The sequence below is a fragment of the Propithecus coquereli genome, unplaced genomic scaffold (genome assembly GCF_000956105.1).
Source record: "Propithecus coquereli isolate 6110/MARCELLA unplaced genomic scaffold, Pcoq_1.0 Scaffold19, whole genome shotgun sequence".
NCBI classification, from domain to species: Eukaryota; Metazoa; Chordata; class Mammalia; order Primates; family Indriidae; genus Propithecus; species Propithecus coquereli.
The window spans coordinates 12,532,284-12,548,863 of NW_012143856.1; the positions used below are offsets into that span (position 1 = coordinate 12,532,284).

General features: G+C 49.3%; 2 protein-coding genes across 3 annotated transcripts in view; one reads left to right on the forward strand and one right to left on the reverse strand.

Moving 5' to 3' along the window:
• Nucleotides 1-179: 179 nt before the first annotated feature.
• ZIC1 (Zic family member 1) lies at nucleotides 180-3,817 on the reverse strand. Its single transcript, XM_012642942.1, has 3 exons — nucleotides 2,769-3,817; nucleotides 1,158-1,321; nucleotides 180-474 (listed from the first exon to the last, which is right to left on the reverse strand). Exons 1-3 carry the CDS (start codon nucleotides 3,748-3,750, stop codon nucleotides 277-279), a joined length of 1,344 nt encoding a protein of 447 aa, XP_012498396.1. The 5' UTR covers nucleotides 3,751-3,817; the 3' UTR covers nucleotides 180-276.
• Nucleotides 3,818-7,043: 3,226 nt separating this feature from the next.
• Nucleotides 7,044-16,580, forward strand: part of ZIC4 (Zic family member 4) — a 20,950-nt gene continuing 11,413 nt past the window's right edge. For both annotated transcript variants that reach the window (XM_012642943.1, XM_012642944.1), the window contains exons 1-2: nucleotides 7,044-7,490; nucleotides 11,063-11,147. In XM_012642943.1, the coding sequence (XP_012498397.1) occupies nucleotides 11,078-11,147 (70 nt within the window). In that variant the 5' untranslated portion in view covers nucleotides 7,044-7,490; nucleotides 11,063-11,077. The remainder of the gene's footprint in view (nucleotides 7,491-11,062; nucleotides 11,148-16,580) is intronic.

The window sequence follows — 16,580 nt, forward strand, 5'->3', positions numbered from 1 at the left end:
AAGAAAGAAAGAAAGAAAGAAAGAAAGAAAGAAAGAAAGAAAGAAAGAAAGAAAGAAAGAAAGAAAGAAAGAAAAAGAAAGTAAATGAAAAATTTTAAAAAGGTTTGATGCTTCCTCTCTCTTACTCATCCTAGGTCTATTGGCAAATTTTAAAAAAGTAGGATTGCGGGATCTGTGTGGGGGCTGTTTTTATTCGCAGGGTTCTTTCAGTAATATTCTGTATACGTGTGTTTCAGTCTCTTAAATAGGGGTTTGTTCGGTGTTTTGTTTCTGATTTTAAACGTACCATTCGTTAAAATTGGAAGAGAGCGCGCTGTGGCCGGCTGTGTGGTGGACGGCGGAGGAGGAGGGCGACAAGGAGCTGGTGGTCGGGTTGTCTGTGGAGGGAGACACGATGGTGGGCGGCGTGGAGGACTCATAGCCCGAGCTGGCGGCCGGGGAAGGCTGCGAGCCCTGCGAGGAGGATTCGTGGACCTGCAGGGATAAAGTCTCGTTTTCACAGAGATAAAGAGCTCGCGCGGCGGCCACCCCGAGCGGGTGAAGGCCGCCTGCACCCCTGCTCCTGCAGCCCTGGATCCCACTGATGCCGAGGAGGCCGGACCAGCCGGGCTTGCGCTTGGTTTTTCCTCCACTGCGCTGCAGAGGCCGTGCTCTAGGCAAGGACAACACCCCCAGGACTCCCAAAAGAAAAATAGGTCTGGGAAGGGGAAGACTCGATTTGAGGCCACACACAACCTGGAATGGTTCCCTCCCTGAACTTTGCTTGCCCAGGTTTAGGTGAGCAAGAGCTCAGGCCTGGGCACAATACCCCAACTCTCCCGCTCAACGCTGCCAGCCGCAATGGCGGCAGCTTTGGCAGAGTCAGCCCGCTACTAAAGCCCTAGCTCCCTAGCTCTGGGCCAAATTCAGCCATGGCCTCTGCTCAAATGCTCACTTCTTTTCACTTTTATTATGAAACAGCGAATTTCAAACGGCCTTGGGCCCCCCTTGTCCGCTTTTCCAGCCCCGGTCCAGCTCTCTCTTACCAGTCCCACTCAGAGAGTGGAACTGCTTCCTCTGCTCCCTCCACCGCCTGTCTGTCACTCGCCGCCCGACCCCGGCCTGAGAGCAGAGAGGGCTCCTTCCTCCAACGTGGGAGGCGAGAGAGCAGCGATTACCTTCATGTGTTTGCGAAGCGAGCTGGGGTGCGTGTAGGATTTGTCACACATCTTGCAAAGATAGGGCTTGTCGCTCGTGTGCACGTGCATGTGCTTCTTGCGGTCACTGCTGTTAGCGAATCGCCGGTCGCAGCCCTCGAACTCGCACTTGAAGGGCTTCTCCCCTGGTGCGAAAGGAAACAGAGGGGTCTGATTAGAACAAATCCCGCGGCCGTTTTTCAAAACTTAAAGAAATGGAAAAAAGTAAAAAAAAAAAAATGTAAAATATAAAAATCCAGCAGCCCCGGATTAGCACTTTGCAAGCTTAGAAACCTGGGACTTCAATAAATTCATTTATGTCCAATGGAATTATAAATATCTTAACTATATTTTAACTCCCAATACATTAAGGTCTACATTTTATTTTTAGTTTTTTTAAAACAATTATTAGTGATAGTCTTTTTCAGATTCAAAAGTAGCAAAGATTCCAAAGTAGCATCAGGTCTGGAAGCTGGTTCTTCCTCTGAGGGCTATACACACAATTTCTGGTTGCTTCTACCTAGCTCTTGGTTTCTCGTTTTCATGTTGGGGCCGATTCTCCTGCTGTTTTGCTCTTCTCTCCTCCCCCTACCCCCTCCCCGACGCTCCACACCCCCTTATCACCTCCCCCACCCCACCCCCTACATACAATCACATTTTCATAGGGTAATCTGGGCCGGCGGGAGCTCCGCGCCTCAAATTCTTCCTTGATTCGGCCATTAAACCTGAAGTTGCCAGCTTAGTTCTTAGACCTCTCCTATGCAAACCAGAACAAGGAAGGAGACTGAATCTCCAGCCCTGTGGGCACAAGGGGCCCAGAATGTCCAGCCTGACCCCAGACTACAGCACTGAGCTCCTCGGGAACTTTTTTTTTTTAAACTGTTGCCGACCTGTGCCTTTATTATTTTTAAAGGCCAAAACAGGGAATCTGGTGTTTTGAAAGTAGCTCCCATAAAATCTAATTGACAAAAATGACTCCTAGTCTCCCGTCAACTCTCCCCATCCCCCAAGCCCACTCTTAAAATCAGTCACTACTAAAATTGGGCTCTTCAAATATGAGTAAGCCTCCGAAAGCACCTTCAATCCTAAATTACTTCTTTTCCCCCTGCCTTTCTGTTTTGTTTCTTTCTACGCCCCTTAACCCAATCTGTTCAATTTTCTCAGCCCTTTCCTTTGGCAAAATCCTCAATGAAGTGTGTGGAGAGGGATGTTGGCAGCAAGCAAGCCTTTACACTTGTCTGCAGCCTGAACGGCTGGCGCTTCTGCAGCTGTCCAGAGCCGGTCACCTCTCCAGGCTTTGAGCGCACCAAGGGATCCGCCAAACTAGGCTCGGCTTCCCATTCTCCTGACCTTTTTTGATCCTCATTTTTAAAATCTTTATCCACATATCCTTCGCCTTCGCCCTCTCACTTTTTTTCTTTTTTTCTCATAATTTCAAGCCCCAAACTAAAAATTAGCGCACACTTTGCCTGCCTCCCGGAATCTGACCCCAGGGACCCACGGAGTGTGGGTTTGTGCCCTGGCCGCTGACTTTCGAATTTGGGGTCCCAGGCCCAGGATGGGGGAGTGGGGGTTGTACAGCTGTTTCCGTACCTGTATGCGTCCTTTTATGGATCTTTAAGTTCTCGGAGCGCGCGAAGACCTTGCCACAGCCAGGGAAGGGGCAGGGGAAGGGCTTCTCACCCGTGTGCACGCGGATGTGGTTAACCAGTTTGTATTTGGCCTTGAAGGGCTTGCCCTCGCGCGGACACTCCTCCCAGAAGCAGATGTGGTTACTCTGCTCCGGACCGCCGACGTGCTCCACCGTGACGTGCGTGACCAGCTCGTGCATGGTGCTGAAAGTTTTGTTGCACGACTTTTTGGGGTTGGCCAGCTGCTCGGGCTCGATCCACTTGCAGATGAGCTCTTGCTTGATGGGTTGGCGCATGTATCGGAAGAAGGCGCCGGCGCCGTGGTGCGCGGCCATGTTCACGTTCATGGGCCCGTAGCCGTGCAGCTGTGGCGCGGCATAGTGCTCGGAACGCGGGCTGGTTACCTGGCCGTACTGCTCGGGCCGCGGGTACATGTCCCCCGAGAAGCCTAGCCTCATCTGCCCGTTGACCACGTTGGGCGACGCGTGGCCTGCCGCCTGCTCGTGAAGCCCGGGGAAGAGGAGGTGACCCGCGGCGTCCGTGTGGCCGTGTGGGCCCCCGAAGCCCCCAGCCGAAGCGGCGAAGAGGCTGTGCTGTGCGCTCGCTGCCGCTGCCGCGTCGCCAAAGCCCCGGTTGCGGAACAGAAAGTCCCGCGTGGAGTTGAAGGCTGCGCTGGAATAGGAGCCGACGTGGCCCGGGTGGTGGTGATGGCCCAGGGCCGCGGCAGCCGCGTAGCCCGGAGCCTGAGACGTGAAGGCCGTCTGGCCGGCCGAGGCCAGTTCGTGCGAACTGGGGTTGAGCTTGAAGGCGCCCATGCCGTCGGCGAACGGATTGATACCCAGGCCCACGTCTCGCTCGGCCACGTCGCCCGCCGAGTGGTGGCGGGACGCGCCAAAGGTGGTCACGCCGATCGCTGGGTACTGGGGGCCGGCGTCCAGGAGCATCGTGGCTGCTCGGGGCGAGCCCCGGCCTCCCCCGCCCCCCCCACCCTCTCCCGCCGAGGAGGGAAAATCGGGAGGAGGAGGAGGAGGAGGAATGAGAGGCGGAGGAAGAGGAGGAAGAAGAGGAGGAGGGAGGGGGAGTCGACCCACCTCGCGAAGTCCTAGCCTGCAGGCAGCAGCGAGGCGCGCCCCGGCTCTCGCCGGGCCAAACGCTGGGAAGCCGGACGGCTGCGGGCCGAGAGTACCGCAGGCTCCAGCGCCCACCAGGCAGACCCAGCCGGCCCGCCTCACACTTTCTCGCCGTTCAGTCTCTGCCGAGAGGGCCCTGCGTCAAGGTTGCCCGGGGAAAAGCATGGAGCATCTCAGCCTCCCAAAAAAACTTCCTCCCGAATTTGTAGCATAGAGGAATGTGAGCGCCAGAGCCGTGACTGCGCGCCCTCTCTCCGCCTGGCGCCGCGCGCCCCTCCTCGCTTCTCCACTAGCCCCTCGCCCTTTCTTTTCTCTCTCTCTCTCTCTCTCTCTCCCTCTCCTTTCTCACAGGCTTGTCTCCTCGCTCCTTCACTCTCCTTTTTTCCCTCTCCGCTTTTTGCAAAAAAAAAAAAAAAAAAAAAGTGGGGGGGGCGAGAAGAAAGAAAGAAAAAGCCAAAGAAAAGGCGCAAATCATGCACAATATTGTCTTTTGCGGTTTATCTTCCTGGGGAGAAACTTTCACCTCCTCAGCCGGGCAGTGAGCGCGAGACTGATAGCAGCAATCATTCCTGCAGATAAATGAATTGAAAGGACGACACCGTCCCCCCCTTGATGAATGGGAGCAGGGGGAGGCGTCACGTGCTGCCGACACGGGCGCCCATTGGTGCGCCCGCACTCCCCCCGTCCGCAGCCGCCGCGCCAACGGAGGGCGCGCCGAGGCGCCGCGCGCCGCTCATTGGCCCGCCTGCCTCATCAATCCCAGGTATTGTAAAGCGCTTGACATCCCCTTTTGACAAACAGGGCTGCCAGGAGTAGCAACTTTTTTTTTAGCCAAATTTTTTCCCTCTTCTCACGGAAAATTTTTTTTGCCACGATTCCTTTTTCTTCTCACAGTCATATACATTCCCCCCACCACCCCCTCGCTCGCTCTCGCTTGCGCTCACTCTCGTCCTTCCTCAAACCTGCTCTTCGCTGAGCGTTCCGAGACTTCGGGCGTCTCTGAGACCAGGAGGCGGGATGGGGCTGGTAAATACAGCAAAGGCACTTCCAGAATGTCCCGATTCAGCAACTTTCTTTTCTTTCTTCCCCCGTTCCCCCCTTCAAGGGCAGCAAGGGAGGCTTTTGTTACTTGCTCCTTTTGAAGTTTGCTTCCCTCTTGCCTGTTCCCCCTCCAGTTTATAATTTAAGATCTCCGGAGCACACGGGCACTCCGCTCTCTTTACAAGAAATGTGATGTCTCAGTGTAACCGGTAGCCTCGATTTTTCTCACTTTTATCAGATCAGTCAGACTTCCTGCGCACTCCTTACCCCAGCCAAACAAACACAGGTGAATGAGAGCTCTTAACTTTCGAGGTTATTGAGGTTTGATTTTTTTTTTAATGGAAAATGTTTTTGTCAATTTTCTTTTCTTTTTCGCTTTCTCGCGTTATTTTTCTCTTTTCTCCCTTTCCCTTGTCTCCCACATCTGCCCCAGCTAACCCTCTCCGTTGGCACTCCTGTTCCCAACCCGGGCCCCTTTCATTCAGGTAAAACTGTAAATTTCCCAATGCGCCATTGTTCATCTGGGCTGCCCAGAGCTCCCTAGAGATCCCCAATACTTTTTTGGTATTTAAATCCCCAATAGATAGGACCAATGTAAATTTTGTGACATTCAAACCTTTTCTGGTTCACAAATCAGTCACCCTTGTCACAGTTATTGAAATTCCGCAACTCGCCACACCAGGACGGTGGAAAAAGCGGGCGCGGTCTTTGTTGCCGACCAGGCTTTTGATCGCCAGAGAAAATTTACTTACCTTCAGATGAGTGAGCAGAAAAAGAAATAACACTCCCTTTGATTTAGTTAGGAAAATGCAGACACTTGGATTCAGTGCAAACATACAACACTCGCTTGTTTTCGCGATGCGGCCCTCGATTAACCTGTCTTTGCCTAGCGCAAAGTCTATTCAACAACTGAGCCTAGTTGCTTTTTGTCCCGTCCACAAAGAGCCATTGACTATATATTAAAATGATTGTTGAAAGGTAGAGAAGTATAGCACTTAAAAGCAGAAAAAAATCCCTGTGACTCAATCAATTAAGCCAGCAACATTTATGCATTTCAAAAAAATGCACGCGGATGCTGGGGGTTGGGGGATGAAGGTTGCATTTCTCCGTAGCTCTCTGTTTAAAACCCAGAAGCCTGGACCGAGGGTTTAGTCTAAGCGTCTGCATATTCATTAGGTCTAATTATTTTCTAGTAAGGAAAACACAAAAAGCCAAGAGTCGGAATCCTTCAATTTGCCCTTTGTTTCTAACTTCATTTGGCTTCTTTGCAGCTGAATCAGAGCCCTAAACTCTTTTTGCAAACAAAGAAACCTCAACTCATCCTTTTACAGGCGGCCGGGTTAGGAAACTCACCAGTGCCGGGGCGAGAAGAAAATGATAATGAATACATATACATATATATATATATATATATATATATATATTTTTTTTTTTTTTTTGCCCGGTCGCCAGTGCGGGTTGCGCAGGCTAGAGGAAGGCAGGGTCAGGGTCCGCCGCTCCTCGCCTTTCTGGTTTTCTGGTCTTCTCACCGACTAGATTGTCGTTTGGGGCTGGCGAGTGGGACTGCCCTTTCCTTAGGTTCTTCAGGCTCAAAAGTCCACTTGTGTATCTGGGATGATTTCCCGGTGTCTGCAGGGACCTGGCTGAGCATTTACGCTTGTGCTGGGAAATAGAAATTCGAAAAGGAAAAAAAAAAAATCAATTGATCTGTTCCCAGCAACAAGTCTGAGTCCACAAGCTCAGCATTCTCCCACCAACTTTGAGTGGAACAGAGTGAGGAGTGGAGGGAAAAGGCTGGGACTTGGCTTTTTTTTTTTTAATTATTATGCACTTCGTTAAAAAAATATATATATAGTGGAGCAGTTCAGTGTTTTCTGCTGCCTACAATGGGAAGTGGGATCCTGCTTTCCCTGGAGTTGTGAAAACCTTATCTGCAAGGAAAAGTTTTCTCTAGAGGCTGTATTCCTCTCATTAGGGAGAACAAATATTGAAACCACCTCGCCTGCCTTTCAAAAAAAAAAATAAGGGAGGGGACCTGAGGGGGAAGGGTGGCCGTTGGGAGGGGGAGAGGGAAAATAATTCTTCAAAAAAGAAATCAGTCTTCTCCTTTTCAGTCCTCGGAAAATCCAACGGGGACGTTGACAAGAGGGTATTTTTAGGAAACGCGTCCAAATATACAGGGTAAGAGTGAATGTGAGAAAAAAAAAAAAGTTGTGGGTTGTAGAAGTTATCAAGTGGGATTTGCGGCGCTCTCTGCAGGAAACGCGAGCGGCTCCAGTTCAAAGCCACATGCACCAACGTGACATATAAGCCATTAAAATATCATCCTGACGGCTCATTTCTGCTTCATCATACATTCCCTAACTGCTTCCCGAAAGCTGGAAAAGGAGAAATGAAGGATGACCGCCTCGCTGGAACCACAAAAGAGAGGCTTGGAGGGGTTTGTGGTCCCCCCTCTGCCGCCCCGAAGTGATGTGCAGATATGAGGCGACCCCGGCAACAGGTGGAGTGGGGTAAGTGCGTGAGTCCAAGGGGCAGACAGGAGAGACCTTTACCCCCAGCAGCAGCCGTAGCAAGCGCCCTCATGGGGGGCCGTTGGCACCCAAACCCCAGTGGGGGAGGAGGCCCAGCCAGACTTTCTCCCCCATCTCCTCCTTCATTACTCCCCCCAACCGTGGATATAGGCCCCACCCCACTGACACTAAGGGGAGGAGGGGGCCCTTCCGCTGAAGGGTAGAGCTGAGGAGGAGTCCATCTCTTCTTCCCAGGAGGAGGGGAAGAAAGGGGGACAAATGGGGCTCCCACTGGCATCGGAACCAAGAGTAACTTGTTGCCCGCCTGTCTTCCTTTCTCTCCTTGTAAATTGCCTGGGTGCCCCAACATGAGGACAAGAAGGGTAATGGTGGCCTGGAGCTTCCCTCGCCAGAAGTGAGCGCCCCCCGCCGCCAGTTCCCGGAAGGGGGCCCCTGCAGGCAGCTTTTTTTCCCTGCCCCCACGGGGATAGCCCGGAGGGTCTTGGCTTTCCCTCTCCGGGGTCAAAGAGCCAAGTTAGCCCAGCTGGCAGCAAGACGATGGAACTTCTCCGCCCTAACCTGACAGCAGAGGCGGGTCCTGCCTCAGGACGCTGATCGCTGGGATTCGCTCTCTGTGTGCGGCCGGCCGTGGTTTCGGGACCTGGCTTGCTTTCTCCCGGTTGCAAAAGAGGTCTGCGACTAGCTCTCTGGGAAGCAGGCCGCTCCTAGGATTCTGGCCACTACCCTAGACCCAGGGGCACTGGAAATTCGGGGCAAATGAGAAGGGAACAAAGTTGGTCTGTGAAAGAAAGCTAGGACTTGCTCGAAGGCTGGACCTGAAAGTTTGGGGTCGCCAACGGCCCCACAGGAACAGCTGGGAGTCAGCAGAGTATTAAGAATGGACAGAGGGTCTTAGGAGGGCTGCACCTCGGCTGGCACTGTCTCCCTGAAACTCCTTTTGGATTCCAAGGTCATATTTCTCCCTGCTTTTCGACCCTATTGGCCTCACAGCGACACACCACTCCACCGCTTTCCCTTCCTCTATCTCAGCTGCCTGGAGGTTGGGGGAGGAAAGGATTCAAAGGGAGGGTCAAATGCCCAGGTTGATTCTGCGGGTGATCCACCGATGCAGACTCTACTCTGGGCACCGGGAGGCTTCCCATCCTTCATCCCCGAGCTGGGGAACTTGAGCTCCTCTCTCTAGCGAACAGGAGAAGGAGTATAAGGCCCTTGCACAACCCAGTCTCACAGCTCAACCTCCCCGGCGCTTGAAGTCCGGATGGAGGGTTCCAGAAAGGTGCGAGGTGCAGCTGGCAGCAGCAGACAGCAGGCAGAGGCCGGGAGCCGGTTCTTCTCTGGCTCGTGAATTCCCAGTTTAGGGCTTTTGCCCTGCGCCCTCCAGGGCCGAGCTGTAGCGGACAGACGAACACGCCTTAGCTGCCGCGCCTGAGGGTTAATCAGTGTGGAGCCCGTCGGGAACTGAAGCCGCTGACTGTGGCTGACCTCTGACCTTAGGCAGGCCTGCACCGGCTAGGTGGGTCCCACAACGTGCAGATTCCGCGGCCCCCCAAATAAAAATGGTGCCTTTTGCACGTACCCCCTGCCCCACTTTCTTGGCTCTCATATGACATTATCAATCACTGGGGCTCCCTGGCACCCTTTCCTCTACTGAAGGTGAGGGCAAGAAGACAGATTCTAAAGTCTCCAGGATGTGCTCCCGACTGGTAATTTTGTGGCCTTGGCTGGTGTGGGGAGCAAGCACTGGGGAAAAACCAAACCGAGAACTTTTTGAGATTCCTATATCCTGAGGTTGGTGGGGACCTCAGGTCCAGGGGTCCAAGGACTGCTCCCAAATTCTCTCACCCCTCCTTTAATGAGATGACTGGCTTGCTTGCTTGCTAAGTGGCATCAGAGTTGAACTAAAGGAGATGTTTACCGTGGTTCCTTATACAGGCAGGGTGCTAGAACTGCCGGAGAGAGCCTCTTCAGGTCCCTATTGCCTGCCTTAGACCAACCTCTGCACCATTTGTTTGCATGTCTATGGGTTTGTAATACACAAAGGGCTGACAGGACCTAGGGCAGAAGTGACCCAGACCTCTTAGAAGTTGGGCTGGGGCAGCATTGTGGGTGGACAGAGGTCTCTAGGGAACCTCACACCCATTTCCCTCAGAAGAAAAAAGTAAATTCTATTATTGCCAACCAACCAGGACTTTTCCGTGCCAGACATCCTGCCATGAGGAAATTTCAGAGCGAGGACGCCCAGCATGCTGCCCTTCTGTAGGAATGCAAAGTTGGGCCTCCTTTCTTTCCTGATTTGTGCTGGAAGGAGCTTATAACCTTTGGGGAAGGATACCTTTTGGTTAGAAAGAATTGAAAATAAATAAAACCTTCTGGGAAAAGGTGAGTCTACCCCCTACCTCCCAGGCCTGGACCTCGGAAAAAAAGGGAAAGGGAAGGGTGAAAACTGTCAAGCATGTTGGAGTCCGGGTTGGGGGTTGAGGGGGAGAGAAAGAGATCTTTGCGCATAGAGAATTGGATACCCTTTGAGATAACAGAGTCCCACTTGGATTTGGCCTGTAGTTCAACAAGTTAAACAGCCGCTTGTTCTGTAGGCTGCAATGTCAAGACAGGCAGACATCCTCACTGACTGAGGACTTGCTGTGTTTGTCCAGCCTGAGACCTTTTCAATGACTGTTTGTCTTTCTAGGCCAAATAGAGGGTCAAGGCTGGGTGGATCACTTCTGTTTGGCTGTTCAACTGTTTTCAGCCTTGCCTGACAAATACAGAGGTCCTCAGGATGGTTTTAAGAATTTAAAATGGCCAATGGCTTGGTAGCTCTAGCCACAAAGTGAATCTGATAAGTAATGCATATACCTTTGGGAGTGTTATTTCTACTCTTCTCAACTATGAAATGGGGACAGTCTGGCCCAAATGATAAAAGCAATACCTTTTTAATCTGGTGAATTTTATAATAACTTTGAAAAATCAAGCAGTGATGGGTCTCCCTAATGGGTCTGAGGGTGTGGGAAATATGTAGCTAAGTGTTCCACACGACCATAAACAGAACAGGATATGAAAATCTGCAAAGAAATTCCCCTCCTCTCAGTTCCAACATTTCTAACTCAAATTTTAACCTGCCAATCTCTCAGATAACAGTGGACTTTCCCCATCACACCTCATTAAATTCAATTTTTCAATTCTTGAAAGAAATAATGGGGGTTCCAGTAAATTCAAATTCTAGAAGTTATGGATTTTTGAGCACTGACTGAAAGAGTGCTTACTTGTACTTGCAAGGCAGGACAACAAATACGTTTCAGATAAAAGTCTAGCTGGAAAATTATTATTTCCAATATTTTTATCACCAAAGATATATTATTTTTGAATAAATATTGGGCAGTTCCTAGAAAAGTCCTTTCTTTAGCTTCCAAATTTAAAAACGGTCAAAGACTGAAAGACTATCTTTAGACCAACGCCTTTTTTCATTTATACATTCAGCCCAAAGAATCTTGCTACACAAGCATGTATGAAATTGTTTAACTAGTAGTGACTGTTACTGTTTTCTTCCCAAACAGGCTCAAAGTCAGAAAATGAGATATAAGACTTCCTTGGTGATGAGGAAACGATTACGGCTTTACAGAAATACTCTGAAAGAGTCAAGTAAGTTAAATATCCTCTTTTGAATATTGGTTTGCTGAAGTTCTTTTGTTTTTTGATTTTTTAAGTAGTAAGTTTTGTTTTGTCTTTTGGTTATGTTGGATTGTGGGTTTTGGGGCGTTTCTTGAGTTCAAGGAAACTTAGAATAATACCTTGGTGTTTGATACATTTGCACGCAAATCAATGACACAACGTCCCACAGGCAGCTGGCTAATCCCCCTCAATGCCTACTCATCTGGATGTTCTAGAATTAATATTTGATGACTCTCTCGTTGAAACAATCACCCCTGACCTTCCGCAATTCCACTGTCACATTATTCTATGACATATTCATCTTGAATTCATTTCCAGACGATTTGATTGGAATGAGGTTTGACATGTATTGGCTTCCATGAAAGAAGCAGACTTTGATCTTGGTGATGGAGTTTACATGATATACATCATCTTTACCAGGGACACCAGCCTTCTGCAATGTGGCAGCGACGACGTTCCCACAATGTGGTGTCTGAACAGGGAGTGACTGACAGCCGCTCTGTCAGGAATACCTTCATTGTGGAGAATTTAATTTAATATTCCATTTAGAATAAGCATATGATTTAGGGTTGGGTGTTTTCCCTTCCAGGCATCTAGTTTTCTTCATTTCAACTACACTGCTAGCTGATAGTTGCCTCCAAAGGTATTCCCTTCTTGATAGGCAAAGGAACCGTCTTTACAGTAGTTGAATGGACAACTCAGATAATGGCTCTCTTCTATTATTTGGGAATGATTTGATGGCAGGAGTTGATAGAGGAAGAGAGAGATAGATAGATAATGTTGTTATTATGTAAATTCAGTTGTTTTGATTCCTTAATGCTGTTTTGGAAGATCCTTTTGCAATATTTCCTAATCTTTTGTCAAAGGACATTTTGCAGAATCCTTGCTTGAAAGTTGAATTCTATCCAAGTGTATTTTCAGCTTCATTGATGATGATTAAAGCCCAAATTTTCATAGCAGAGAAGAAGAATATCCTCCTTTATTTCCAAAATCCTGATAGTTCTCATCTCCTTTGCACAATTTGGGTTTAGACATATGGGCGGGCTCCTGGGGTTTAAATTGTTTCTTTGCATAAGACTAGAGACAACCTTCCACTGCAGGAATCCTGAAGTCTGTCTGCTGCGAATGGCCTCTAAAGAGATTTGCCTCTTGTTTAGGGTGTCAACCTGGTCAGAAACAGGGAAGAAAGAACTGAACAAGTGCCTGCAGAGCTAGATGCAGAAGATTCATGTAACAAAGCTTGTGCTTGGCCAGCCTCTGTACAGTGGCCCTCAGTCCTGGGACCCTGCTTTGGGCATAAACTTCAACACATAATCTCATTTAGCATTGCTTAAGAGATCAAAATGGAAAAATAGCCTAGCTATTGATCTGCAATCTCCTCCATTTTTTTTTCTTTCCAAGGGAGAAATTTGAATCAGTGACATGAAAAGCTCTGGCAGACAGTAGGACCACCAAATGTCCTATTCCTAGAAAGTTGGACTAGAAACATCACTTGTCTATGCCATTGCATCAGTCTGGCTGGGGCAAGTGAAAGTGCTTAGGGAATGACTCTGGGCACCGGTCTGTAGAAGCTCTGGAGACTGAGGGATGTTTGGGGTCTGGTGGTGGAATCTGCTGCAAATAGGCCCTAATGAAAGCAAGCTTCCAGTGCATCTTTTTGACATCTACTAAAGATCTGTGGGTTGTAGGATCTTCTTTTTCTCTGCAAATAAAGCAGGAATGTGGGCTTACCAATGCTACAACCCTGCACATGGTTAGAAATGGAATGCTTCAGCTTTTGGCTTTGAAGGCAAGTGTAGTGAGGTAAGTTTCTGAAGAAAAATCTGAGGACCACTGAGGGTACACCATTCCTTAGCCTGCCCAATTGATAAGCCCCGAAACTTGGGCTGTTTGTTTCCTGGACTCTGGAAGACTCAAAGGGATCCTTCTAAAGTCTAAAATTGCCTTCCAAATATTGGTACCACACCACCTGTCATCTGTGGTCAACTTGATACTGCTTTCATGCTTATTTAAGAGATACACCTTGAACATTCTTACGTAATTTCCCAAAGTTCTTTATCTGTAACTATTAGTGATACAAAGAAGTTTTTTCTCCTTATTGCTATCTCTGGGGAAATGTTCTGCTCAGAGAATGTCTGGTCCCATTGCTGTGTTTAGCCAACCAAGATATAGACCATATGGCTCCAAGGAACTTTCAATGATTAGGCAACCTCAGTGACCTGCCAGTCGCCTGACCCCTGGCTACTCAAGCAAGCATCTACCCAGGATAGGTCCAGATGTTTTCAGCACTTAAAGAGAGGCTGCATCTGGGAAGGAGCTCCATAGGGCCAGGCTACTGTCAGTGATTTTGGCTGAATCAGATGTGTCTGCCCTTTTGCTGCTGGCACAAAAAGTCATACAAAGGTTCAAAGCTTTTCAAAGGTGAAGTTATTAGAAGAGAGTATAAAAGTCTATATATATATAAAACTTCAGCTTCTTATCCCTAGAGTCCACAGAGCCAGTGGTTAGAATCCAGGGGTTCCATAAACTTGGATGGGAAAAATGCATCTTTATTTTCACAACATTTTATTGGAATGTTAGCATTTTATTTTGTTATGAATATAGGCAGCAAACACAGAACTATTAGGAATTCAAGCTTACCAGGCTTCCAAAGAGGTCCATAGCCTAAAACAACTAAAGACCTCTGTCCTGTCTGTACTGTTATATCAAGCTTGTAATGGAGGTGAGGTCATGGTGTATATGTTAAGGGATCCGGCTGGACAGGGTGGCTCACGCCTCTAATCCTAGCACTATGGGAGGCCGAGGCGAGTGGATCGCTCAAGATCAGGAGTTTGAGACAGGCCTGAGCAAGAGCGAGACCCCATCTCTACTAAAAAATAGAAAGAAATGACCTGGACAACTAAAAAAAAATATAGAGAAAAAATTAGCCGGGCATGGTGGCGCATGCCTGTAGTCCCAGCTACTCGGGAGGCTGAGGCAGAAGGATCGCTTGAGCCCAGGAGTTTGAGGTTGTTGCGAGCTAGGCTGACACCACGGCACTCACTCTAGCCTGGGCAAACAGAGTGAGACTCCGTCTCAAAAAAAAAAAAAAAAAAAGGTGGGGGGATCCATATTGTGCAAATCCGTCTTAAAGCTAACACAGATGATGAGTTTGACAAACATCCTGGACAGTTGGTTATAGATCACCTAAGTTCAAGTGGGAGAGAAAATATTCTCATTGCTGGACTATTGCAGAAGTTCCCTTGCACTTAGGCCTGGATGCCACAGAAGTTGACTAAGCTCTGTGTTGAGGTGTGGGCAGTAGAAACAGCTGGGCAAAGATCCTAGAGAAGAACACATTCTCGTTTTGTTTTGTTCTGTTTTGTTTGTTTGTTATGGTTTTGATTTTAGGCCTTTTTTTGGGCGGGGGGAGCCTTTCATGAGTTCAGCTCAGAATTGCCTAGACAACAGCATTATTCAACAGACACCTGTGAGGTGGGGACTTGAAACAATTCATTGAGATGTGGAAACACCCTGCTAGAAACAAGGCCTGGCCAGTACTTGGAGGAAGGGAAACAGGGCAAGGGATCAGCGAGGGCACCTCTGAGAGGAAGGATATAACCTAGAAAGTGAGCAGTGTGGGAAATTGTGGAAAGCCAAGAAAGAAGACAAATCCTCAATGTCTAGTTTCAAAACCACTGGGTGGAAGCCCTTGGTTTTGAGAGCAGGAGTGGTCTGGCAGTCAAATGCTCTCCTCTCATGTTTTAATACAGCATCTATTGGTAGAGTTACCCAAGCTCTTCCTGTGAAGAGCAGAAAGACCTGGACTTGTTAAAATGAGAGAAATTGTTGTGAAAGTTAACCCCTAGATAAAGTGCAGCCCTGAGCAGGGAACAATGCATTATTAAATGAAGAAAGTCTAAAAGAATCTGCCAACCATTATAAATAAGTTAATTATTTCCAAAACTTTAAAAGAAGCCTTATTTACTGACCAAGAAATCCGTAAGAATAGTCCTTAGTCCTGGGGATGGGGGTGGGTGACAATCAATTAGGAGTTAGAGTTCCCTGGAATCTGCCCAAACTTCTTACATCTGCTAAAGGGGTAGGGGATATCTCATTCAATCCTTAAAACTTCTCTTAAAAATTCCAAGACTTTCTCTGTTTTGGGAGTGCTTTCTATGGCTGCTAGGGAGGCCTGAGCGCTTAAGCTGGCATTTTCGGCCAAATCGAGCAAGGCAGGGGTCCTGGCCAGCAGCCCTTTAAATCGCCAGACGTTGCAGCTGACCCTAGCCTGTGGGCGCAAACAAAGGACACCTCCTTCCCGCCCCCCACCCCACTTATGCCACACTCGACTGGGCCAGAACTGAAGTTTTTTTTCAATTGACCAACCGCCCCACTATAATGGCGCCTGCAGCACTGGAGGGCGTCTTGCAGGTGGAGGCCATGAACCCGCAGGCCCTCTCAGAGTCTAGACTGGGAAACGTGGCGTCCCCTCTTTGCAGAGGTCTAAGGCAACACAGAGGGAGGCAGAGGCTCGGCCTTCAGGCAACAAGTGTTCAGAGATGAAAGTGGAAATCATCCTTAAATCTCCTTTCCCAGAAGCTCCGTCTGAAGGCAGGGTAAAGAGCGCAGGACCCCAGATTGGCCAGGGAACATCTGGGGGCTAGAACCTGTTCCTTCTGGGCGCACGCTCCTCTCCTTTGTTTCTTGGGTCAAGTGACCCGCACGTCCGTGGCAGGGAGGACCATCTCAGGAGGGCGTGAGTTCGAGGCCAGTCTCTCCCAGGCCATCATTGCCTCCCGCCTAATCCTCGTTCTGGCCAGATATTTGGGTTTGCAAGTATCTGAGCTCCAGGCACCGGGGAGTTGGGGCTTGAAAGGCCAAAGGGGAAGAGAGTAGAGAGGAAGGCGAGGGAAAGAGGAAAAGAAAGGAAGGCAAAGTGAGGTAGGGGGGTTGGGGAAAATAAGAGAGACAAAGAGGAAGAGAAAGATGAGGAAAATGAGAAATTTCAGAGAAAGAGAGAAAATAAAATTAGGCCCAAGGGCCGCCAGCCTAGGAGTTTCTCCTATCCTGACCACCTAGTCTGCAGCCTCCTTCCTGCACTCGATCCTTTCCCCCTGCTCCTTCCGGTTCCTGGAGCAAACTGCCTAAGCAGACCTGCATCCCTGCACACACGGTGCTACCCCTCAGCGCCGACCCGGCTGCGGAGAAAACATTACGCACAGCGCAATGCCCCTCCCCGAAGTTGTGGTGAATGGAGGCGTAATACAGCCCAGCTCAGTTCCAGGAGCCGAGAGGCAAAGCCATCCACCCAGCTTTCCGGAAAGGAGGAGGAGGGGGCTGAGGGGGAGAAAAAAAAAGAAGCTGTGCCCGGGTCAGAGCGCATGAGCAGTAGAAGCGTGAGACGCTGTGGGGGTGGGCGGG

Excerpts from the sequence above, each read along its gene's own strand:
- ZIC1 (XM_012642942.1), bottom strand. The coding sequence starts at position 3,750 with ATGCTCCTGGACGCCGGCCCCCAGTACCCAGCGATCGGCGTGACCACC. Across the intron at positions 1,322-2,768 it reads CCATAAAAGGACGCATACAG|GGGAGAAGCCCTTCAAGTGC; the intron begins GTACGGAAACAG and ends CTTTCGCACCAG. Across the intron at positions 475-1,157 it reads CGCTTCGCAAACACATGAAG|GTCCACGAATCCTCCTCGCA; the intron begins GTAATCGCTGCT and ends TTATCCCTGCAG.